The sequence below is a fragment of the Branchiostoma lanceolatum genome, chromosome 3, assembly GCF_035083965.1.
Source record: "Branchiostoma lanceolatum isolate klBraLanc5 chromosome 3, klBraLanc5.hap2, whole genome shotgun sequence".
In the NCBI taxonomy this organism is placed as follows: domain Eukaryota; kingdom Metazoa; phylum Chordata; class Leptocardii; order Amphioxiformes; family Branchiostomatidae; genus Branchiostoma; species Branchiostoma lanceolatum.
Window position 1 is genome coordinate 15847087 of NC_089724.1, and position 26551 is coordinate 15873637.

Below are 26551 nucleotides of genomic sequence, written 5' to 3' on the forward strand. Positions count from 1 at the left end.
CCCTTTTGGACACTAAGTTGTATTTATGCAGTTACTAGTACTAGTACTAGCTTATGTGAAATATTTTATCTGCCCAAAGGTTATTTTTAGTGTGTGGTTGTTTTTCCTTTGATGTATTGACTTAACATGTGTTTTATTGCATGGATTGTATTTATTTGTTCGAGTATATGTATGACTTATCTGTTATATTACACCATGCTGTCAGTTTGACTCATGTTAAACTGACTGGCCTGGGTTAGCAATGGCAATTTGCTCTTCGCAAAGACTAGGCGAAATTACAAATAAAATCACAAGGCGGGACAGCAGTAAATATTTTGCACAAAAGAAAGTTTAACTAAACTTATGTTCTATGTGAGATAAAAACACACATCAGCTGAGTTTCTTCAACAGAACTTTGTTAATCAATACTGTAAGAAAACAAAATGTAAGAAAAGTATCTCTTGTGTTACATGGAAAATTTCCATCCCATCCTGTCTCTATTTGTACCTTTAATGCATGTGGTCAAGGCAGCTGCCTCTTACCTGCAATGTATTCAAGCAATGTGTTCAAGCATGGTGACCCTACATGATGTAGGGGGATTGGTACAGGTATGGACCAGAAAAATAACTGTCCACTGCTATAATAAAGTTAACTGGACCTGTACAAAAGTAAGCGCTGCCAAGGCAACAGCAAGTTAACATCAGCATGTACATTGATTATCACACAATTTAAAAACAAATTGTTCCAATCTCCAGGGAGTCAAGATGACAAGAAAAAACTGTAAATGGAAAAAAAATAAGTCATGTGGTACCCTTGACAGCACTTGTAAAAGTAACACTAGCAGTGTTCTCACCAGAATCTTTTCACAGCATAGGGGTGAGGTAAAGGAGGCCAACTTTACGTAACGCAAGTCACGCACAGAGTGCCGAAGACATGACAAGAGTAGGGAGTCTGGCATGCTCCCAAGGATAATCTTTAAATTGACCCAATGAGGCACTATTTTCTACATTTTGAGGGATAAATTCGGTGAAGTAAAGTGTTTCCTCTGTCACAGCCTTATTCTAAAGCCAAATATGAACTTTTTATAAGATTTATGAAGGGTCACAAGGTTCTCCCCAGAAAGAAACACCCCTATGCTGGTTGAAACACAGCATAGGGGTCCAGATCACATCATAGGGGTCCAAATCACAGCATAGGGGGCCCCTATGCTGAAAAGGCCTGGCGAGAACACTGCACTAGTGAGGTAGCCATGAGCATAGCTGTAGAAGTGAAACTAGTTCAGTATAAGTACATGTAACGTTACTTATAGTAGTGACACTAGTGTGGTACATTTGTAGTTTCCAACTTGGTAAGTCAGTGACACTAGGAATTCAATAACAGGAATAAAAGACTTGTTGGCTGTGATACCATGTTTTGTCGCTTAAATTCTTGTTACGTTTATGAGATTGTCATCTATAAAATTTAAAATTTGCTGTGGCCTAATATTTCAATCAAACACTGTTAGTTACTTAGACAAAACTATGATTTTAGTTAAGCAGATGCATCTTTGTTATATAATTCCCAGCCTTGTATCTTTAGCTTTGCTGCAATTGAGTCATTTTCTCTTGGGACAAACAGCCTATCATATTTATATGTCTAAATAAGGGCAAAAGGTCACCTGGCAACTTCACACTAGCATCACATATTGACAGGCAACAATAAATCAGTGACAATATACTTCCCTTCAAAAGATGCACATAAATATATAAATATTAGTAAAAACACTTGTTAACTACATGCTCAATTAGTTAGCTACATGCTCATTTAGTGACTACATGCTAAATAAACCTAATTAATCATCAACATTGAAAGGTTCCATTCTAAAGGCAATTCCATGTCTAAAGCCTATGGACTATTAAATATTAAATAACAAATGATTCATAGCCTGTGTGATATCAATACTTCCCAGTGACAACATTACTGTAGGTTATATGTGTAACAGACATAAACTCCGAAGTACAGGCTTGACATAGAGGAAACAATAATTGAAAGAAAGGTGGCAGAGTTACATGGGCTAAAACAACCTAAAGTCAAGCTGGAACAGTAGAGTACACAGTTGAGGCTTTCTTCTGATTCATAACTGAGTGCGTTAAGAAGGACATTACAGAGTGCGGCCTCACCAACGTGGACCCGCTGGACAGAGCCGCTTAGAGGCGCTGTGTGAGGACTGGCCGACTGCTGCCTACCCCTGCATCAGGGAACCCCGCAACAGTATAAAACTATGATATAATACTGGATACTACTACTACATGGGGTCACATTTCATAGACTGCCCTTTGCCTGATGGTTTATGATAAAAGCATGTTGGAAAAAGCTGCTTAATTGTCATTAACTGTGAATGATTTCCTTGTCATGTTGTACATTTTTCTCCATAACATTCTGCCACTAAATAACATCATCTAGCAGTAATAGGAAAATGGGAAATTCTGCCAGATGGTACAATGTTGGTCTCCTTTTGTCACACCTTCTTACTTTTACAAATTGTGCTTTTGCACTGTGTAAGTATATGGTACAGTGACTAAGGTCACTAAGTTGTATCTCAACCCTTCAGTATAGTGACACAACCATGGCCAAACAGACCCTTGGGCATGCTTCCCACCTGCTTAAGTGACTTGTCTTGCTGATTAAGACACAAGACCTTTGTTGTTCCATTGCCGTTGTTACTGCCTCCATAGATGTAAATCTCCCCACCAAAGACAGTCATACCACAGTTGTATCCAGTACCAGTGTTAGCTACAACAGTCCACAAGCCCTCATTAGGCCTGTAACAGAGTACTTTTGAGGGAAGGCCAGCAACATAGATGCTACCATTGAGAACTGAAGCAGTGATACCACCAGCTCTCTCAGGCATGTCGCTTGGTGCATACCATCGGGAGTCTCCTGGGCTGAAGCGGTACACCGTAGATGTTTCGTAGTCCCTAGCATCACGTCCACCTATGACGTATATGCTACCATCTAACACAGCAACTGCATGCAGGTACCTTGGCTGTGGGAGCGGAACACCTTCAGTCCACTTGTTTAGGCTTCGGTCATAGACTTCTACACCTGCTACTACATGTAGCGGTGAATAGTTGATTCTGCCCCCAATAGCATACGCTTTACCTTGCACTACTACCAGCTTGTGGTAGTCCCTTCCTGTATTCATAGGAGCAAGTTTAGACCAGGAGTCAAGTCCTGCCTGATACAGCCACACATTCTTGCATGGAATCCCACCAACCGATAACATGATGTCACTTGTGCCCAAAACAGCCACAGCAAAACCATAGTCATTATTTTTCTTCATTCTTGTCATAGGCACCCAACTTGCACTTGATGGTGCAGAGGAGTATGTCATTGTGATGGAGCAGCTGAAGACATCAGGGTTTCCTTCGCCAGTCCCTAATGTCTGTGAACCTCCAACAACTACTACTGCTTCCCTCAGACCACTGGCACGGCGGGGACGGGTGCGGGGTGACTGGACCTCCCCTGGGAATGCCTGATATTTCCGAGCTTCTGACAGAATATCTGGGCAGCACTTACGTATGACCTTGTCCGTCTCCACCTTGTCCATGAAGTACATCTTCTCCATGAAGGGGAACCGGATGTGTTGCATCAGCTCTTTCATCTCCTTCTTCCTCTTCCTGGTGTCATGGTTGATCCATTTCAGCACGGCCGTGTACACGGTTTCTTCAGTAGCATTAAGGTTATCTGAGGAGATGAGTTTCAGGAGTTGTTCCTTTGTCAGATCGAAGAACTCTAGTGTTTTGCTGACTGCTGCAAACTCTTTCATGGCATATGTCAATGCCTTAGTCTCCAAGTTTGGGTTTAGCCTGCCGCCAAAGTTCACCATCTTCAGACAGTTTTTGATGCTTAGACTGTCAGATAGAAACTTTGTGCATGCATGGCTGACCGGTGGAACCTGGAAGAAGTTGGCCCCTTCCATCAGTTCTACAACGTTGTCTTCTGTGATGGTTACCTTTGATGTGTAGGCATAGTCAACTAGAAGCTGCACAATGTCGGTGCTGGCTTCATGAATCACAACCTTATGCTCCTTGCTTTCAAGATGACCATTACAGAACATTGCACGAAAATATCCACTGCAGGCAGCAAGCACATTCCTATGACCCGGGATTTCTTTCCCAGAAACACACAGGACTACATCTACCAGCAGGTTTTCTGAACGCAGTTCCTGCAAACCCTGCAAGAGGGCGTTTGAGTGTGTATCATGGCAGAAGTCAAGCGGTGACTGTGACTTCTGTGCTGTCGCCATCGTAGCCTAATTCTGTAACACAACACAAGCTCTTTATTAGTTGTACTTCTTGACACAAGGCTTTGACTTGAGTAGATAAATAAATCCAAGTACATGACATGGTAATCAGAGATGGCAGACTTCACCCCCCTCACATAGGCCAGAAACACACTCACAGGCAGACATGCCCAAAACAATACCTCTCCCTCATGGGAGGAAAATCTATATTTAGATGAGCTGATCTTCCACAAAAGTAGGTTTTATCTGCTCAAAAGGTATTCAAATCCTAGTTTTATTTATTTTTGTATCACATGTTTATTGAAGTCAGTGTTAATTTCAATGGCCAATCACCCTTCCTTTCCTTCATATGTCAAATGATGCTTAGGCCACACCAATCTTTTTTGGGTGGGGGTGGTGTGTGTTTGATCTCGGATCATTGTAGGAAATCAGGCCACAGCAAGTAAATTTTATGGATGACATCCTCTGCAGACTCCAAATTTCATGCAGACGAAAAAAACAAGGCGAGCAAAAAAACCCAAGACAACGTTATCCACATTTTCAAACTTAAATGCCATAACGCATCATAAAGCATGTAAGAAGAATTGAAGCGATAAAACATATTACAACCTACAAGTTTTTTATCCCTGTATTCAATAAAACAGTAACAAACACTGATGTCAACATTGAAATCATTCTAAATTTAGACACATCAAGGACACAGAGACAAAGTTTCCGCACACTGGGCACTGCTGGAGTCTCCCAGGTCGTGAGGCAGACTGACTGTGACTAAATAGTGTGCTGGCTTTGCTCGCTTCGTCTCAACTTAAATTCTCTCTACTGTTGCTGTCCTGTCTGTCTGCCTGAATTTCTGTGTCTTAGAAATCCCCCGTCTTTTTATTCTGTCTTCAACAGACAGACAGCTTGACAATGGTCCACTCAAACAATGTATTACATTTACAGGGGTTCATCTAAATCAGGAAAGAGGGGAGCTGCGCCCTCTTGTTTCAGCCCAGAAGCCCCAAATTCAGATTTTATCTTGATATCCAGCATACAGCCTTCACTCAAAAGTCAGCGACTGATTCTTCCAAAGATATTCGCCTCGCCTGTGTGTGCTCCTCTTCATTCAATTTTTCTAGAAAAACCCCTGCATGTAACATGAATTACTTCCTCTGACCCTGTTATCGGATTTGTTAGTGGTTCACTTCATTCAAATTAAGAAAAACATATCAGATTACACTGTTTTTACACATTGTTGATAATAATGGCACAGCAATTACATACTAACTCCAATTACAAGTTTGGTATGAGTGCTGCACTGCACTGTGTCCTCTTGTATGTTGTGACCGTCGAGCAATGATCTTATTACAGCTTGCATACACAATAGTTGTGCAACACATTTGTAACGATTTTTCACCATTCCTACATGTGCATATGTCTTTTTTACAGCATCTAGAAGAACGTTTTGGCAATGGAAATGACAGACGTTTGAAACATATAAATTTGCCCCGTTGCCGAAATGCAATAAAGTTCTTGTTTTTAATTTCAAAATTAGGCGAAAATCAATGCGCGTGCTGATGTCATCCATAAAATTTACTTGCTGTGGCCTAAGTGGAGCTAGCATGCAAAACAAGAACAAAACAGGCACCCTGAAGAAGCATGTTCAGCCATATCATCTGATAAATATGCAAAATCTCATATTTCCCTAACACAAAACTTGAAACGATCCACATGTAGAAAATAACAAGCTGGGCGGTATTAGACACAATAATTTACCATCAGAAATAAAAACAACAACCTGCTAATTGTAACACAAAACAACTTGGTGCAAAAACATGCATATTAGTATAAGGTATAAGCAAGGAGGCTAAATATATTTATCCTCCTTGGTATAAGCAAGGAGGTTATATAGACTATATAACCTCCTTGGTATAAGATACTGTACTAAAGAACCAAAGAAGTTTAAATTATACGCAATATTTCCGCCGATTCATGAGCTTATCTTTTTCATCACCTTGTTACGATTTTAAAGCTGGAGGAGGCGCTGACATAGATCAAGGTTTAATACCGCCTTGCATAGATTATTGATGAGAGTTCTCAAGAAGCGAACATAGAAGTTTGATATAAGACCTACAAGCTGCCGTTTGAATACCTGTCTATCTGCCCAAAAAGACAACGTAATTTTCCCGCGCAAATAGTAACATCCTTCGCCTGGTGGGTCTGGCTATAACTAGAACCAGATGGTCTTCCGGTAGAAAATAGTTTGACAAAAAGCCATTCAGAGATCTCCCTTTCGTCTCAATTGCAAGATCTAATAGGCTTAGTAAATTTTGATACGGCAGTCCTAGAATCCCTATTAACAACAACAGTTCATTCTTACCTGGCAGCGTATACGTAACAGTTCTTGCTTCTGTTTCCCGGGAATGAAGAAAGTTGGGGACCCACAGACGAGGTCTCTGCTCTGCGCGGGCGAGTCTCCGAATGAGCAAGCAACCCCAAAAAGCGCGGGAAACTTCCCGGAAGGTGAAAGGTCATAATTGGAATGCTATATATCGATGGAATGGGGGTGTTGCTCAGATTGTGCACTATATATTATTTCTACATTATACGAAGAGCTACGGACTTCGATTTCTGCCTCCATAATATTATTTGGCAGTATGATAGTGAACAGAGTATAACCTAGATTTGATTAAGATATTTTCTATTTCATCCCCCTTTTGAAATGGGATATACCAAAAATTGGAAATGGACAACATGGAAATGTAGTGGGCCGGGCCATGGGGGAACAGGGTCGAAACGAAGCACGGGCTCAGAAGTGTGAAAAGGGTTCTGACACTGAGTTCACAAAGTCACAAGACAGACCAAACATAACCCACAAGGTAACGACCAAAGCTCTAAGCACCATAGAAACTTACAACATCAAACGCAATATAAATGTGAAATGAATAAGAAAGTAATGTGGAGAAAAGTGAAAATCTAATAGGCCAAATCAAATTAATGTCATGGATGACATTAATCTGCGCTTTAACGGAGTTGGCTGCTTCTGAGAAAATAGGTCATTTGTTTCTAGTTGCATCATTTCAGGGTTGGGCAATTTTAATTTTGAAAAACTCACTTGCCCTATAATGCCGGGCCCGAACCAAGTTTGCATTGGCCCGAAAGTAAACGACATATTTCTATGCATTTGGATACTTTGATACTTCTATAGTCATCTTTTTTTGCAGCAAGGAAATCCTTTTATTTTTCAGTGAAAATTACTTTAAAGGATGTGACAATGTTGTAAATACAAGACCAATGAGACCATGTGCTTATAGGAAAGGACAAGACGCATCCGTAAAGCAAGATATATTGTAAGATCTGATATTAAAATATATCTTGCTTTACAGATGTCTGACAAGCTTCTATGGCTGGTCAATCTAACGTTACCCATGGAAAAATCACACCCATGAAAATGCCACACAGGCCCGATCGGCACTTTAAGCAGTACGTGTCCCGGCATTTGTATTGGTATATTGTATAGTATTGTAGACCACCTTGGGTGTAAGTGTCACGGAGTAAAGATGAATATACATATCTAATCGTATTTATCTTAACACTGAGGAGGTGAACTGAAGGACAAGGTCACTCAACTCCAAGGACACTTAAGAACATTTTAGGATAGCTAAGGAAATGAGCCATTAATTGGTGTGGCGCTTAGATCGCACGAAGAGGGGCATTCGCCTGAGGTCATCTAAGGAAATACAACTATATTTGGCGATAGTCCATTTTTCTAGATTAGTCGACATCAATTTCTCGACAACTTCAAGTTCGAAAACAGGTAAACAAGTCCTTAAAATCAGAACAAAGTTGAGCCAAGGTTGACCAGAGTTGTTGGCGTAGATGAAAAGTAACTTTAAGTTAGTCGGAGCCTGGACGTTTTCGGGACAGTAGAGTCTCTTCCTGGCTGCGATCAGGACAAGCTCACTTCTATAGAATGTTCCTCCAACGGACTTTCAACATCTTCGACTTTTCTTTGTGGACGACGCTTGGCATCGGACCAACTAAAGGAGAAGCATGCGCGCATCGAAACATAAGTAGGAATAGATATAGGATAGCCAGCCTGAAAAGCACTTTACCTTCACAAAGAGTATGTTTTCGGCAGTGTGTGCTTGATTTCTTTACTTCACCCTTTTTTTTTGGCCTTCGTGAAGGAGATGCTTTATGCAGCTGTCTGTGTTTGCTTCCGTGTCGGCACGATGGATTTTTAGAATTTTTGGTTTGTGGGTTGGTATTGACGTCTTGAATACACCTGGCGATTTTGGTCCCTGATAATTGAAGAAAGGAATGATGTATTTCCATTGTTTGGGGCATGCTTGTCACTCAGAGATGCCTCGCGAGCCTCCGACAAGAGGGATTTTGCGAAATCCTTATGTTGCATATTCATGATAGATGATAATACTAAATAGCGAACTTTGTCTTCTCGGCGGCGACGGTCATCCTCGTTTTTGGATGCCGTTCGGAAGCGACCGCTCTACGCTTCCCTTTGTTACGTGGGCCTCGGATGTCCATTGACGGACAACTTACAGACCGCACAAGTATTCCACTTTGTCATCTCGAAAAATCAGAGAAATTTGTAAAAATTTTGAGAGCGGACTGGCGTATGTCGTCGCTCCCTGAGGTCAAAACAAAGTGAGGGGTCTATGTGACCATACCACTAGAGCCGCCGACAGTTGCAGCACACGGAAGTTGTGAAATGATTAAAACTCATTTGGCTAACATTCTTCCAACATAGATTTAGATATCAATTCTTCAAACCTTATCAACTATTTTGCGGAGATTTTAATTTGATATTCGACTTAGAAATTCAGCTTTATTTCGAGCAGTAATGGTCAAGGCCTGTTCTTTTTGTAAACGTATAATTAGCAGCCAGGCACAAATCGCGGTACATATTTTGCACAAAACGCATATCCTAGATAATTCTACCTTCAGAGAAAATCACACAACAGAACAGCAGTTTTCTTCAACGGAATATTAATGATTGTAAATCAATATACGTGAGTACAAAACAGTGTAAGGAAATTACATTGATCATGATTTTTCTTACATCATCCATATTATACCTTAATTTTTATAATTTTTCTTTTTATACCTTTAATACAGATAGTCAAGACAGGTGCTCCTAGTTCAATGTTCATCGTAATATCAAAAATTTCCGTCACCGTCACAATTTCTCTCTCATGCATATTTTTCTTCATTACATTCTTCATTACATTCTTCTACAATGGAATAACATCATATTAGTTCTGCATAAACAGCTAATATTTTCAATTGACGCCACGCCGGGCTACTTGCCACCATTTTACTTCACTGTACAGCATGAGCTGTGGTTTGCTAAGTACAGGGTAACATCACTTCGTTGTACATCACGACTTCAGTATAGTGACACAACCGTGTCCAAACAGACCCTTGGGCATGGTTCCCACCTGCTTAAGTGACTTGTCTTCTTGATCAAGCCACAAGACCGTTGTTGTTCCATTGTTGTTGTCACGGCCTCCATAGATGTAAAGCTCCCCACCCAAGACGGCCATACCACATCTGGATGCTGTACCTGTGTTGACTACAACAGTCCAAAAGCCCTTATTAGGCATATATAGGCTATAACGGAGCACTTTTTGCCAAAGACCAGTAACATAGATGCTACCATTGAGAACAGAAGCTGTGATGTCAGCAGCACTCTCAGGCATGCCGCAGCCGAATTCGTCAGATGTCGAATCCCACTGGGTGTCTCCTGGGCTGAAGCGGTACACCGTACGTGTTGGATTGTTCTCAGCACTAGAACCGCCCATGACGTATATGCTACCATCTAACACGGCAACTGCGTACAGGTACCTTGGCTCTGGGAGTGGAACACCTTCAGTCCACTTGTTCAGGCGTCGGTCATAGACTTCCACATCTGCTGTTAGATGTAGAGGCACATCTTTGCTTCTACCACCAATAGCATACGCTTTACCTTGCACCACTGCCAGCTTGTAATAGTCCCTTGCCTTGTTCATTGGAGCCAGTTTAGACCAGGAGTCAAGTCCTGACTGGTACAGCCACACATCCTTGCACTGAGGCCCACCAACGGACACCATGATGTCACTTGTGCCCAAAACAGCCACAGCAAACCCATGGTTATTCTCTACCTTCATTCCCGTCAAAGAAACCCAACTTGTGTTTGATGGTACTGCGGACTGAGTCGTCATGATGGAGTTGCTGTACACCCAAGTGTTATCTTCACCTTGGTCCTCCATTCCCCCAACGATCACCACCGTCTCCATCAGACCACTGGCACGGCGAGGACGGGTGCGGGGTGACTGGACCTCCCCTGGGAATGCCTGATATTTCCGAGCTTCTGACAGAATATCTGGGCAGCACTTACGTATGACCTTGTCCGCCTCGACCTTGTCCATGAAGAACATCTTCTCCATGAAGGGAAACCGGACCAGTTCCATCAGCTTTTTCATCCCCTTCTTCCTCATCCTGGTGTCATGGTTGATCCATTTCATCACGGCCATGTACACGGTTTCTTCAGGAGCATTCAGGTCATCTGATGAGATTAGTGTGATCAGCTGATCCTTTGTCAGATCAAGAAATTCCGGTGTATTGTTGACTGCTGCAAACTCTTTCATGGCATGCGACAATGCCTTGGTCTCCAGGTGGCGGTTCATCAGCATGATGCCTAAGTTTACCCTCTCCAGACAGTTTTTGACACCTAGAGTGTCTGATAGGAACTTTGTGCATGCATCACTGACCGGTTGAAACTGGAAGAAGTTGGCCCCTTCCATCAGTTCTACAGCATTGTCTTCTGTGATGGTTACCTTCGATGTGTAGGCGTAGTCAACAAGAAGCTGCACAATGTAGGCGCTGGCCTCGTGAATGACAACCTTACGTTCCTTGCTCTCACGATGACCATTACAGAACATTGCACGAAAATATCCACTGCAGGCAGCAAGTACATTTCTGTGGCATGGGATCTCTTTCCCGGAGACACAAAGGATGACATCTATCAGTTGGTTGTCCGATCGCAGTTCCTGCAAACCCTGCAAGAGGGCGGTTGGGTGTGCATCATGGAAGAAGTCAAGCGACGTTTGTGACTGCTGTTCTGCTGCCATTGTAGCCTAATTCTGCGATACAAAATGATGCCTTTATTGATGTTGTACGACAAGTGACTTTGTGCCACCATAATACAATGAAACAATAAGGAGGCTCACGATTCTAAGTACGCAGCGAAATGCACTGTGTTTAAAAGGCCAAAGTTTTAAAAGGACATTGTTATGCAAATCAGGACAATGGTCGCGACAAGCGCCAGCGTACTTAGAATCGTGGACCTCCTTATATGACAAGCGCAGCATTCCTTTGGAAAGTATACGTATCAGTATCTTGAAAATTGAAACATTGTCATACCATATTATCATGACAATCAAGTTGAAATGGTATAGAATACTTCCTTCTGTTCATGGTCTAAAAAATATCTTGAATTTTTTTTCATCTTGCCTCAACTCTTTTGACTTTTTTTTGTTTTCGTGGCTAACAAATATGTGACTGAGGACAACGATCTTGTCCATGAACGGTTCGACTAGTGGTCTATGCAAAAGATAAAGATGGTTTTGAAAGACGGTGGTTTCGAATAGAAACTTGATACAGGTGGATATCAGTCAATTGTTGTCTTATTGCGGGGGAGCCACGACCTAATTAAGTTTTACACCATTCACGCAAGAACCGATACATATAAACACTCATTCTTTCCCCGCACTCTCCCTCAGTGGAACACCCTGCCTGGCACGGTTGCGACGGCTCCCACCGTTGAGTCGTTCCGTGCCAGGCTGGAGGCCTGCCCGCCTTAGCCCGGGACCTCAACTCCCCCCCTACTTTGCCCCTGAAAGTGGGCTATTTGGGGGTTAATGAATGTAGATGTTATAGCGCCACGTGCTAGATGGTCTCCGAGTCCCAGTAAATTGAATTGACAGAAAACAGGTACTGTAACAGTAGGGGTTCAAGGGCCTCCAACTGACCAGTCTAACTGGTCGCGACCTTTTAGCCTAGTGGTTAAGGCGTGCGTGCCTGTGATCTGGCCTGCCGGTTTCGGCATGGGTTCGAATCTCGGTTGGGATCACTTGTTTCTACCCGCTCCTTTGATTTGTTTCAGTACCATTGTGCGTTCTTCCCAGTTTCAATAAATTCTACTACAGTAGCCCCATAACCACCAGTAGTAACAACAGTTCATCCTTACCTGGCACTGTAGCGGTTCTTACTTCTGTTTCCAGGGAATGAAGGGAGCTGTAAACCTGCAGACGAGCTGAACGTAACCTCCGCGCAGCTGAGTCTCCTCCGTCTGACTGCGCAATCCACACAAAAAAGCGCGGGAAACGTCTTAGAAGGTCGAAGGTTATCTGTGGAATGTTATAAACCGCACAATGGGGATGCATATGGATCTCAGTTTATGCACCATTATAGTCTTTCTACATTAGGCCACAGCAAGTAATTTTTATGGATGACATCAGCGCGCTCATTAATTTTCGCCTGATTTCGAAATAAAAAACAAGAAATTTCATTGCCCTTCGACGGTGGTCAACATGCCAAAAATGGGCAAATATGTCGTAAACGTTTAAGTGTTTCATTGCATATGAATACACAGTGTAGCCCATGATGGTATGACAAGCTGTTTTCTGCGTTTGTTCTAGTTAATTGAGCTGCACATCTTCCAGAACAGTTTAATGTTGACAGTCTAAGGTATTTCGTTGCATATGAATACCCAGTGTGGTTCCTGCCCATGATGGTATGATAACAAGCTGTTTTCTGCATTTGTTCTAGCAAGGACATTAGATAAACAATGGGGGGGGGGGGGGGTTAGTTAATTGAGCTGTATACACAAGGTGTTTCATCGCATATGAATATCCAGTGTAGTTGCTTCAGATGATAGTACAACAAGCTCTTTTCTGCATTTGTTGTAGTTAGTCTATTGAGATGTATACACATCTACAAGGACATGTTTACTGTTGAATCAAGGAGGTTTTATATTATATATGAAACCTCATTGGTTGAATACAGGAATAAAAAAACCTGTTGGTCATGATATCATACTAGTATTTCGTCGCCTCAATTCTTGTTTAACAATATTTATGACCTCAAAATTTGAAAATATAGGAATCTTGTTTTTTTTGCCCGCCTTGTTTTTTTTTCGCCCTATCTCATTAATTTTGGAGTCTGCGGAGGATGTCATCCATAAAATTTACTTGCTGTGGCCTTATACAAAGAAAAACACAGATGGTAATTATTTGATTCATAAAATTTCATGTCGTTTTGGTAAGATTCTAAATTGAAATGAATTTATATATGATGAGTGCCCTTTCCTTTTTGAAATTGGATATACCAAAAGCTGAAAATAGGCTATACCACGTAAAAAGGGGGAGGGGTGCCCATGCTCAGAAGTGTGAAATGGGCTCTGATTCATCATAATCATCATCTGCAGTTGTAGAATAGGCCTGCAGCTGCATTCAGTCTTTCTTCATCTTCTTCCACTGTGTCTTCCGTCTAGCGAGCTCCCTTAACTCTTGGGGTTTATTTTCTGTTGTAGGAAGGCCTCGCCATCTGTTCTCCAGGTCTCCCTTCATGTCTTCATTTGCGTGTCTTGCATCTGCTGGAGCCTAATACTGAGAATTCAGGGGCTTTTGTGCGCATAGAATTAAAATTACACCTTTAATTGTGAATTTCATTTTGTGCCTAGAGAGCACAAACCATTGTCATGAGGTGCTTACTAATAATTAGACAAAAACCCTTGGCATCTTAGAACCTTACAATGACGACTAGGGGTGGGTACCGATACCGTGCACCGGTAAAAAACTATTAGACAAGTTACAGTACCAGCCGGCGGTCACATGATAATGTTACCGGTTTAAGAAAAAAAATAGAGATTTATCTATAGCCGTTGTTAAACTTTTTCAAAGACGTTAGCTCTAAATCATATCTAGAAACACTATGAGGATTTTTAATCAACAGACGGCGAGGCGAGTATAATCAGTTTTGAGACAGTAGTGCGAACCTAAAAGATTATATCATTCCAAACTCGACGTTAGTGATCCGGCACATGCATACATATGCACTCACGTAAATGTGCACCCGAAGCAAAAATGACACACAAACCACAACTCAGTTTAACAACACAACTGCAGTATATTTTCCCTCCTATGTGCGCAAAAACTCTAAAGTCTAAAATATAGGATTATTTGTTGGTCATAATGTCTAGTTGTCAACTACATTGTACCCCAAAACGAAAAAGTTTGATTGGAATAAACTCTTGCATATGCATGTTTTGCCACATCTTCGTTTCCTTTCTACATATCAGTGTGCATTGAAAATAATTATATCATTCTAGTATACAATTGTAACATAATTTGTAGGACTCACAAAGACCTCTATTTGTGTCTCGCTAAGAAAGGCACTTGTCCATTCTAAACAGCATATGGTCGTACGACTAAATGTCTTTGTATATACACAATATGGACTATGGGTCTTTGTAACAAAGACACAGTAAACCTGATTTGGACCTTAACTAAAGCAACCACTTCTAATTTATACCTTCAACCCAAATCAAGTTTAAAGCAAATCATATGTATTATATGCATAGTTACGGCTGTGCGTCCTACAATTCTACCTTAGCAATAGTTGAGTCATTCTCTCTTGAAATAAACAACTTAGATATCAAAAAAGTAGGTGTTAGCCTGGCAACTTAAACACTCAGGTGGAACTAAGACTGGTATAAATATTGATTGGTAATACAATGTAAAAGGTAACAATATTCCCTTAACAGGATGCACACGGGGAACAAACCATACAGCAGCTGCAGCATGCTGTAGATTCAGATTCAGCTTCATTGCTATTGACTTTTGCATTTGGGAAATTATGCACATGAAAAGTGCCAACACTTACAATGCAAGTACATGTAATCCATAAAATTCACCGATTGATAAACTTTAACTACAATTAGCTGAAAGACATGGTGACGTTTCTTCAAAAATCTTGCACTGATTTGTTAAGATGTGGACATGGTGCACGTAGGATACACATACATGTAACAATAAAAAGCAGATAATAGTCAACTGTAGAATGCCAGCATTTTCTATGGTATACAGATGTATTGTCAATTACAGTAAATCTGTTATTCCATGCAACTTGTGAGCAAATCCGTCTATATGAAAATGGCTCTCATAGTTGATAACTTCTTCACATGCTGATAGAATATCTCTATAGAATAAGGGAGTGTATGATATGTCAGTCATAAAGATTAACATAAACTGGCGAAGGTATGGGGTCTTGGAACTCTTGTTGTCAGATTAGTGTAGAAATGAAAGGACTAATTTCCAAACACGGCACGGATCCAATTGCAATCAGTACAGGAAGTGTAAGGTGAAAGAAAGTAAAAGTGTAATCTCCAAACAATTTAGGCACCAAAACGAATAGACTCCCAAAGATGCAGACGTTTCTCTTCAATTAAAGAGAAACAAAGATCAATATGCTCAATGTGGGTCCTGAAGCACAGGACACAGACACGCAGGTACAACTCATTGGAAAGTAGAGCGGGCGTCATGAAGATTTTCCCGTCAGAGTTCAGGCCGTCAAAGAGCTGTTGGTTGAAGGTGTTAATGTCGACGCCAGGTGGCGCTGTAGCACGAAACAGGACCACGGACAGCTCCGGTTCCAGTGGTAGCTCGAAGTCACCGGTTCCTGTATGGAGATCAGACGCAGTTCTTTTTCATTAACATGTTGTTTTCCTCCACATACTTTTTGTAAAAAAAAAGAGGAGAATTAAAGCTAAGTGGATTACAAAACGATAACCTCATAGCTGTGTTGATGAAGGTTATCGATGTGCACATAGGAGGGAAAATATACTCATAGCTGTGATTCCAGAAAACAAGGCTAACACAGAAATCTATTCTTACTTCTAAGGCATACTTTATGAACGCATGCATGTTTCGAACGAAGGCATTTTGCAGTGAAGAAAAATGTGCTTATCTGAAGCCCCTGTCACACATAGCCGACCATGGCCTCCCGACCCTCTCTAGACCATGGTTAGGAGTCGGTCGTCAGCAAGGTCATCTACTAGTGTTTGGAGTTGGTCGGCAAGGTTGCCTACAAGTCTTCGGAATGCGTCCAGAAAGTCATATTCTGTTTGATACGATCAGAGGAGCGTTCTGAATATAGAATAGGATGGACACTAGGCTACTCCCGAGTCCCAGCCCACCGGCGACCTTGGTTAGGGAGAGGTCGAGAGCAAAGTGGTGGGGAGGTCCTGAATGTGTGACAGGGGATTTACCTGGTAGTAAAAAAAGATACGTTGATATCAAGCTGGGCGTTTTCTTACCTGAGAAACTACAGAAAATGTCATTGTTTGTTAATATCAAATGCAGTTTACGTTCAACTTATTAAAGTGCAGTATCTTATTATATAATCCAATCCCAATTAGTGCAAGTAGAATTACTAAAGTTGAGAGAGAGAGAAAGAGAGAAAGATGACAAAAAGGGAGATTACTGAGCCTTTGTACAGCATTCTTTACACAAAACGCACTAAAAATATTGATAATAATTCACCTTTCAGTTTCCCGTAGAAGTAACGTGCCAGTAGAAGTTTCTCTTGCAGGGCGGTACGGAAAACTCCAACACCAAACACTTTCAGTGGAAGCCACATCTGAGCACCTCTGTGAAGAACAAGTCAAGAAGAGTCATGTTCATGTGTTTTCAGTGAAATTTCGAAATGAAAGATTGTGGGATATTGAGGAAATTGATGACTATGTGCTAGTAACGGATTATACAACATTTTCACCTGAAGGGCCTGCTCAGTTCAAAGGAAAGTTCAGATGGAGACAAGTTTTCAGGTGAAAACAGCTGACATCTCTTGAAGTAGCTGGGCGTTTGCCCCATGGAGCAACACTGTTGGAGCTTCTGTCCATCTTTTACCACAAGGACACCGACACCAAAGGGTACGAACAACCCTAAAATAAAGTGGATATTACTATTCCCTCATTTTACCAAACACCAAATTTAAAACGGAAAGGCATTTCGCAGGATGACACTGCTTATGGTGCAGTGACTGCAGTCACATTCATCATAGGCCACCGTGCAATTTGGATGGTCTTTGATGTCATAGAATTTCAAGCATGCTGTGAAAGAATAACCACCGACAAATGACAGTCTTCTACATAACAACATACATGTAACGGTATATAAGACAGCTAAATTTCGTCAGTGTTTGTGACCAGGTCCCTAACCACGACATATACTAAAGCACGTTTAAGCCAATGGCTGACCACTGACCTCTCAAAGATTGGACGTGAAATTAGAATATTAAATTCTTTTTCCATACATATGTCAGAGTAGAGATTTCGATCTGGAAGAATCGCCGATTCTACCGGTAGAGATCCCGATCGGAATTTCTACCGGTATAATAGCAGATTCCACCAGAGTCTGTACTCTGACACATACATACCTTTGTGTGGATTAACCACAATGGAATCGCTGCGCTCTACACCAACAAACAGCTGTTTCATTTCGTCACAGAGAGCGAAAAACCCTCCATAGGCGGCATCAACGTGGAGCCAGAGTTGGTGACGTTCACACACATCAGCGATGCCGTCCACAGGATCCACACTTCCGGTCAGCGTGGTGCCCACAGTTGCCACTACCAGGAAGGGCAACAAACCGGCCTGGGCAAGGAATTGACAATATGTTTATATCTACCTATCTATCTATCTAATACTAATAGTATCTCTCTCGGTCAAAGTTGGCTGGAAGTAGGTATCGCCCCCCATTCCGTTTCAATGGAGGTTGGTGAAACCTTTTAGCGTCGCAATAAAAGAAGGTTTTGTGCTGTCAGGAAAAGTCAATTTCAGAAAACAACGCTGTTGGTTTTCTTGTCGCTTTTAACCAGTCACTACTTTATACGAAATGCAAATATAATCATGTATTCTTTGAATGAGATTTGAATGGAGAAGAAAAGTGAGCGTGTATCTAGAATTGTCTTACTTCCCTATCTTCCTTGATCTGCCTTTCAAGAGCTGCTGCTGTCATCTTGAACGATTTGTCCACTGGAGATGTTCTCAGAATAGCCTCCCGCATCCCAACGGCCCGAAGTCCCTTCTCTACAACGTAGTGGGTAAACTCGCTACAATAGACCACACATCTATGGAGAAAAGTCATAGATATTACAAGTTTCATTATATTGTTGTCGTTCCTCGTTATCCTTCATCATTGAAGTCACAGAAAGCCATGCATAATTTCTACCGGGGCATTCCTCAACCCTTGGTCAGGCAAGCCGTCTGTAAAGGTGCAAAGGCCCTGGCGCACCGGCATGCTATCCGTCCTTCTCGCTGCGTTAGCGCTGGTCAGCCATCAGCCAATCAGGTACTCCCCCTCTTATTGTTGGAGGGAAAGTTACCGGTCACTAACTATGTGTGTTGACCGCAAGCTGATTGGCTGCCGACTGGCCAGCTCTAATGCAGTGAGAAGGACATTTAAAAGCACGGGAGGATGAATAATATAATTCGCATGAATTATGTCAGTTGACCATCCTATCTACTCAAATTACACAAGTTGCTAAATATATATAAAAGTCTTATATTAGCAAAGAAGGCCTTCCTTTGCATGATTTATGTCTGATCATGTCCACATCTTAACTTCCAAATGCTGCAAGAATGAAATCCCCATCATTTACCACTATGGATTTATAGTATTTTGCCATTAATTTTGCAAATTAGGTTCAGTTCATAATTGATATCAGTCAATATTCCTGACTTTCTCAGTTACATATGTGACGTGTTTGAGATTCCTATAATGGAGTGCAGCGGATTTAGAGATTTTTCTCATTAATCATTCAAATTAGCTACTGATTTGCATAATCAGTATCTGATCTTGTTAATCACTCAAGCTATCTACATACCAAATATCATGACGATCCGTCAACCCCTTCTTGAGTTACTAGTATTCCCTTTCAAAGTTTGAAACCAAATCGGCTCCTGCAGTTCCGCTAGGTGGCCCAAACCTACACTACTTACTCTCCCTCCCGAGAGCTATCTGCCACTCAAAATTGATGACCATAACATGTCAAGAACGCGATATATAGAACCCGAAAGTTCCGCTGCAGTACCATAGCAAGCCGCTAGGAGGCCCAAAATAATGTCGAGGTATGAAGACAATCCTTCCAGGCATTGTCGAGTTATACTGTTCACAGACGGACGGACACACACACGAACGCTGTGCAAAACATAACCTTCTCGACGAAGGTAAATAGTAGTTGAACGAAGCGAAGCGTTACCTGTGAAAGTCTGCGGCTTTCAGCTCCCTGCTGTCCCGTGCGACGGCTAACGCGGTAAGAGTGGCGAGAGAAGCTCCAGATGAGATGTTCCCAGCGTGCCCTGCGGGGTAGCCGAACAGATCCGCCACCCATTTGATGAGCTTGTTCTCCATCTCAACAATTGCGGTGCTTTTCCTGTGGAACCCTGTTTCAAAACGTACACTGATTTTCTTTTTTAGATCAATAATGAATGTTGGAACATTGTTAATATATGTTACGAGCAAAACTTTAATTTCAAATTACAACGTACGCATTCCCTCACCAAAGGTCTGTCACAATGTATGTGTATGTGTATGTGTATGTGTATGTGTATGTGTATGTGTATGTGTATGTGTATGTGCATGTGCATGTGCATGTGCATGTGCATGTGCATGTGCATGTGCATGTGCATGTGCATGTGTATGTGTATAAGATAGGACGCACACCTGAAAATGAAGCAAGGGCCGCCGGAATGAAGCTGCCCAAGGCTGCGGGAAACGTTCCACCACCAGTGGGAATAAAACCAAAGAATGTCGGATGGCCAAAGTTCATTCCGGCATTAATCAGGTGGGCGTTGAAGTCTTGCATTACCAAATCTGTGTAGAAACAATTAGATTAATGGTGCTGTTTACGATAACTTTGAAATAAGTAAAATTCCATTATAAAGTTTTTTTTAGCTTTGATCCAACAAAAAGAAGGAATTGACACCATGAATTTTCGGTCGGAACTCCAACCTTCCTCAAAGGTTTGATTCACTCTACCAACATAAATGAGCTTAATTCGAAGTAAATTCTATTTCTCCTTCCTCCGTTTGGCATTTTCAGAAAACTAAAACGGAGCTTTTTTACAATCTCAATTACCTTCGCCAAGAAGATTATGTTTTGAGGAGCATGTGTGTGTCTTTGTATGAACACGATAACTCGAGAATGCCTGGGTGGATTGTCTTGATATTTGGTACGTCGGTAGGTCATTATGAAACCTCGAAATGATTTGATTTGCCCCCCCCCCCCTTATATTCATAATCAATGAGCAAGGTTTATGAATACGCTTCATTGCATGATAAGACTCTCTAACATGCCTATGTGGCACCGAACACCTGTCAGTTGACACACAGGGGCGAATATTCCTCTGCTGGCAGGGCTTGTCCCCAGGGGCCCTACAGCTAGTGATCAAAACACAAAGGGATAGCTAGAACCTGTATACATCTTTTTTTTACATGTGGATAGCTTAAGTGATGCTTGATATAATGAAATAGTAATTATACAAATCAGAATCTAATTTGCATGATTAATAGAGAAATCTTACAAACCCACTGCATTCAATGATAAGACTATCAAAAAGTGCAACATATGTAACTGGGAAATAGAGGGACATTAATTGATAAAAGTTATGCAAATGAATACCTAATTTGCATAATTGATGCGAAAATACTGTAATTCAATATTGGTAAATAACTGGAATTTCATACTTGCGCCATTCGTAAGTTATGTGAAGGTGAATATGGTTAGATATAAAATATGCAAATGATGGCCTTATTTGCATAATCAATCAATAAGTGATAGAATAGCCTTTTTTGTTAAGGTAAATACTGTCATACTTACTTTAAGACAACTTTTGCTATTTGGGTGGAGATGATAAACTGATATGATTTATGCAAATGATGGCATTATTTGTACGATAAGTGTAAACACTCATAATACATCAGTCGAAAAATCACTTGGCGAAAGTATGAGGTCATCGAACTCTAGTTTTCAAGTACATCTGTCAATAGACTAGGGATTGGCAGCAGCATAGTTAGTTATTGCGATTAGATACTTTCAGTACCGGGCTTAAAGTAATATCTCTGCAATATCGATATTTTGTCTGGTTGCTATATCTAAAGCATACATACATGTATATATACATACATGTATGAACATACTAAATTCAATTTCACAATACCATGCTTAGTTGGGCTTTCCATGATGTCGCCGATAACTTCAGAACATCCCTGGTCCAACGTCTTGACCGGGCCCCAAGTCAGTTTGCTTATGTTGTCTTCATACGCGCTGATCATCTCCATGCTCCTATTGGTCATCTTATCCCTGTCAACCTGCGGAACCTCTAAAACAGACGTTTTCACCTTCAGATCCCTTAAGGTCTGCTGAAGCTGGTCTTCTTGAGTTTGCTGCATCTTGTGCCTTCCTTTCGTTATTGGCTGTGAAATAAAGTGACGACTTATTGGTAATCGACCCATCTGTGCCTAGTACGTGCGTACAACGGATCCTGTTGTACTTTTTATGACATAGTATTTTTGTGTATTTGATAAACGGAAAAGGAAAGTAAAAGGTTTTGTATCTGATCCAAAGAAATATGTGGTTCTCTTCGGGAGGGGGGGGGTGTTTAAGGTCGTACTAACGTTTGTTCCCCATGCGTATCCTGTTACCTATTACAGTGTATTACCAATCAATATTTAAACTGGTCTTAATTCCACCTGTGTTTAAAGCTGCCAACCTAACTCCTACGTGTTTGGCTATCTAGGCTGTTTTTACCAAGAGGGAATGACTCAACTGTTGCTGAGGTAGAATGGTAGGAAGCACAGCACTAACTATGGTCTGCTTTGACGTAATTTGGATTGAAGGTATACATTGGTAGTGTTTGTTTTAGTTCAGGACCGAAACAGGTCTACTGCGTTTTTGTTACAAAGACCCATAGCCCATATTGTGTATCATATCCTATACAAAGACATTTAGTTCTTCGAGCACATGTAGTTAAGCATGGATAAGTGCCTTTCCATCAGTGTTAACCCTCAAACACCCGAACATTTTTGACCCCAGTCGTGGATTTTGACGTGCTATTTGAACATTCACCCCATTGTATATATAACACTTTATTGGTAGTGGAGCCGAAATACAAATCTGTACTCCAATGGCTGGCCAAAACCTGTTATTGCCCTTATCATGACCAATCTCTCACATTTTGACATGTGCAGTCTGCCATGGGGTCTAAAATTGGGCCAGAATTAAATTGAATTAAATTAAATTAAATTAAATTAAATTAAATTAAATTAAATTAAATTAAATTAAATTGAATTGAATTGAATTGAATTGGATTGGATTGGATTAGATTAGATTAGATTAGATTAGATTAGATTAGATTAGATTAAATTAAATTAAATTAAATTAAATTAAATTAAATTAAATTAAATCAAATCAAATCAAATTAGATTAAATTGAATCGAATCGAATCGAATCGAATCGAATCAAATTAAATTAAATTAAATTAAATTAAATTAAATTAAATTAAATTAAATCAAATCAAATCAAATCAAATCAAATCAAATCAAATCAAATCAAATTTAAATTACATTAGATTAAATCAAATCAAATCAAATCAAATTAAATTAAATTAGATTAGATTAGATTAGATTAGATTAAATTAAATCGAATTGAATTGAATTGAATTAAATTAAATTAAATCAAATCAAATCAAATCAAATCAAATCAAATCAAATCAAATTAAATTAAATTAAATCAAATCAAATCAAATCAAATCAAATCAAATCAAATCAAATTAAATTGAATATTTTTCTGATTAAGTTTCCACTTCAAATTTTTCAAAAACTTTTTTCTAGGTACGCGATTCTTTTCAGAAGTAGGGCATTTCATAAGTCGGAGCAGATAGATTAAGTTAAGTTAAGTTAAGTTAAGTTAAGTTAAGTTAAGTTAAGTTAAGTTAAGTTAAGTTAAGTTAAATTAAATTAAATTAAATTAAATTAAATCAAATCAAATCAAATCAAATCAAATCAAATCAAATCAAATCAAATCAAATTAAATTAAATTAAATTAAATTAAATTAAATATTTTTCTGATTAAGTTTCTACTTCAAATTTTTCAAAAACTTTTTTCTAGGTACGCGATTCTTTTCAGAAGTAGGGCATTTCATAAGTCCAATGACGTGCCTGATAGTAGGTCAGATGTTAACGCATTTGAAAGAACAAAGAACCTTGAAAGAACGAAGACAGAAACTACTGAAACGATGCTATATTTTAGTTACTTTCTATAAAAGTTGCTAATGACTAATACATTGCCACATTTTAAAACGAAAGGTGGTTATCGTAGATTTTATATGAAAATGGGAAAATTTAGGTTTCATTTATCCATATGGGTCACAATCCAGTTGTCATTGTGACCTGGATCCCGACTTACAGGTCAGTTTGGTTTGCCTCAGGCTCAGTAGTCAATTTCTCTGTAATGGATAGTTGGAGCGAAACTATAAATGAGCACACTGTTACACCAGGGAGGTTATTGGTTACACTATCTGCCTTTAGTCTAATCCTGAGCACTTCTAGTGGAGGTTTACGCTCTCGAAATGCATTTTACTCCGGGAAGCAGGGTAACCTCCTGAAGAAGCATTGTAAATAGAGCTTTGCATACGTTGTTAACACAATGGCTTCTGTACCAATTATGGAGTCTAAGGGACAGTACGAAATTTAGCGGGGGGACGGCCGGTGCGTAGGGGGGGGTGGCAAGGGAAAAAAAGGTGCCTGGGGGAGGGCCAAGGAAAAAAAATTGGCTTGGGGGGAGGGCCAAGGAAACTTTTTCTCAGATTTAAGCAATACCTTAGCAAAAGTCTACCAGCAAAATTTGCCCCTCAAAATGCAGGAAATAGCGTTTCAGAGGGTAAATATTTAAAACATTTTCCCGGGCCGCGGGAAGCATGCCCGCGGACTCACCTAGAATTGGCATGGGTCCGGCGAAAAATATGTCGGTCGCCACCCAAATACCAGCAAAATTTGCCCCTCAAAATTCAGGAAATAGTGTTTTAGAAGGTTAAGTAACAGTCAGTGTACGTTGTAGCCAGTGTCGTCATTCCATCATTTGACGGAATTTTGCCGCTCATGACGGACAAAAATGTTGCCTTTTCCGTCATCTTTCACGGACAAAAATCGGCGTGAAAAGAGATAGACAGACTTTGGAATTTGCAAAGATCTCTAGAAAATCAGCGGAAGTTTGCGACGAGGCCGATTTAGATCACTTCTAACGCCCACCGGCGGCCGGCGACAATCCAACCTAGACAAAAGAGCGCCGTGGTTGCAAGTGACCATGGTGGCCGTGGAGTTAAATATCGGCGTCAAACACGGATAAACTCGTGCAATGTGGAATTTGGCACGCACGGGGATACATGCAGGGCTGGTCGCAGGAAGGGAGAGAAAATCCAAGTTTTAACCACCGACCGTACAAGGTATGAATGTTCCAAAATTGTTTATAAGACGAAAGCGAGCCAAAGGTGTCTAATTCCAATCAGAAAAGAAGGCCAGCCACTGGACGGGATGAGTGCAGACAACAACAACAACAAACCCCACCGTATGCCGAACATTCTTGTCATCAACGTTGCAACGCAAGATCACTCTGTAATAAGATGGATGAGTGTCGAACACTGCCATATTCGTTGAACGTAGATGTCGCTGTCATCACAGAAACATGGTTTAATCCCGACCTACCTGACGATCAGTGGGACATCGACGGATACGCTCTTTTCTCCAAACCGCGCCGGTAAAAGCGGAGGGTAGCAATTTACGTAGCCAGCAACATCCAGGCTAAGACTATCGATGTCAGTCCCTAACGACCTAGAATGTTTGTGGATCAAGGTAGGGCCATCGCGTCTTCCGCCGGGAGCTGCCCAGCGTCGTGGTATGCGCGGTCTACATTCCACCGGGATCGCCACAAAGCGATGACCTATTAAATCACCCACCTGGTTACTGTTGTGAACGAGCTAAGGTCAGTGACCCCCGATGTCGGACTGTGCATTGCTGGGGATTTTAACCGAGCAGACCTCAGGATCTCTGCAGAGGAAATCGTCTCCGAAAAAACGAAAAAATTCCTTCCGTGACTTTGTCAGTAGACATCTTTTCTAACCTCTCCTAATTTTCTAGGGAGATCGGCACAATACTGTTGACATTACAGTATATAGGAAAGTCTGTGTTGAGTCCGCTGGGGTCATTTTTGACCCCAGCAAAAATAATGTGTTGTTTTTGAGACCTGCCCTCTGTAACTCCTAAACTACTTATCATATGACCACCAAATTTTCTGAGGATGATGCACATGTACATTTATATTACCATAATTTGTACCATAAGAAAATACATTTGGCGTACCAACAAAGCCTCGAAACGTCATTGTTTGAACTGAAATTAGAAGATTTTGTAAAATATGCCTGTCAAAGGGAGGTTTTACTGAATAAAACATTTTGGGGTCATCTTTGACCCCGTTCAGCCATTTTAGTCGCAACCTGTAAATAGTAGACAAGTATAGATTAGTCCTATTAGACGTAGTAAGATATTACCTTCTATTACGTTATATTACCACCACTGTATGTATTTCTCTGCTTATCACCATGACCTATACTTAGCTTGTTTAAGCATAAATGTACAATAAAGGTCTTTCATTCATTCACATGTAGTCACCGTCAGTCTGCCTCATGACTCAGGAGACTCCCGTGCCTAGTGTACGGAAACCTTGTCTCTGCCGTCTTGCTATACAGACCCGGATCTAAATCCATAATCTAATCATTTTAATGTTGACATCAGTGTTAGTTAACGTTTTATTGAATACAGGGATAAAATACTTGTTGTAATACCGTGTTTTATCGCTTCAATTCTTCTTACATGCTTTATGGTATTCAAGTTTGAAAATGTGCCCGCCTTCTTCTCTTTCGCCCGCGCGCACTAAATTTGGAGTCTGCAGAGGATGTCACCCATAACATGTACTTGCTGTGGCCTTAGAGACTACAAAACTGGTGTGTTACGCCAAAAGGTGGCATACTGGTTATGCATGCGAAAACAACAACAGCAAAGTCTGTAAAAGAATGCTCGCCGGTAATTGTATGTCTTTGCATTATCCACAATTTTCTAAACATTTTGCCAAAATACACTTTGGACAAAACAGCTTCACTGACTTTCCGTAGTGTTGGTCTGTAGAGATGTGA

At 40.7% G+C, this 26551-nt stretch overlaps 3 protein-coding genes across 3 annotated transcripts; all 3 read right to left on the reverse strand.

The window, feature by feature from the left end:
* Window positions 1–374: 374 nt before the first annotated feature.
* Window positions 375–6739, reverse strand: LOC136430589 (kelch-like protein 24). Its single transcript, XM_066421331.1, has 2 exons — window positions 6624–6739; window positions 375–4279 (listed from the first exon to the last, which is right to left on the reverse strand). Exon 2 carries the CDS (start codon window positions 4265–4267, stop codon window positions 2558–2560), a length of 1710 nt encoding a protein of 569 aa, XP_066277428.1. The 5' UTR covers window positions 4268–4279; window positions 6624–6739; the 3' UTR covers window positions 375–2557.
* A 2380-nt stretch (window positions 6740–9119) lies between these two features.
* LOC136430579 (kelch-like protein 24) lies at window positions 9120–12632 on the reverse strand. The gene is made up of 2 exons (XM_066421316.1): window positions 12495–12632; window positions 9120–11388 (listed from the first exon to the last, which is right to left on the reverse strand). Exon 2 carries the CDS (start codon window positions 11374–11376, stop codon window positions 9646–9648), a length of 1731 nt encoding a protein of 576 aa, XP_066277413.1. The 5' UTR covers window positions 11377–11388; window positions 12495–12632; the 3' UTR covers window positions 9120–9645.
* Window positions 12633–14410: 1778 nt separating this feature from the next.
* On the reverse strand, window positions 14411–25310 carry LOC136430580 (aromatic-L-amino-acid decarboxylase-like). The gene is made up of 9 exons (XM_066421317.1): window positions 25068–25310; window positions 21527–21782; window positions 20032–20181; window positions 19568–19751; window positions 18280–18436; window positions 17744–17960; window positions 17081–17249; window positions 16849–16955; window positions 14411–15985 (listed from the first exon to the last, which is right to left on the reverse strand). Exons 2-9 carry the CDS (start codon window positions 21756–21758, stop codon window positions 15702–15704), a joined length of 1500 nt encoding a protein of 499 aa, XP_066277414.1. The 5' UTR covers window positions 21759–21782; window positions 25068–25310; the 3' UTR covers window positions 14411–15701.
* Window positions 25311–26551: the final 1241 nt, after the last annotated feature.

Coding starts and splice junctions, on each gene's coding strand:
- LOC136430589 (XM_066421331.1), bottom strand. CDS start 4,267: ATGGCGACAGCACAGAAGTCACAGTCACCGCTTGACTTCTGCCATGAT.
- LOC136430579 (XM_066421316.1), bottom strand. CDS start 11,376: ATGGCAGCAGAACAGCAGTCACAAACGTCGCTTGACTTCTTCCATGAT.
- LOC136430580 (XM_066421317.1), bottom strand. CDS start 21,758: ATGCAGCAAACTCAAGAAGACCAGCTTCAGCAGACCTTAAGGGATCTG. Junction 19,752..20,031: donor GGCCCTTGCTTCATTTTCAG/GTGTGCGTCCTA, acceptor GTTTTGAAACAG/GGTTCCACAGGAAAAGCACC. Junction 15,986..16,848: donor CTTCTACGGGAAACTGAAAG/GTGAATTATTAT, acceptor ATCTCCATACAG/GAACCGGTGACTTCGAGCTA.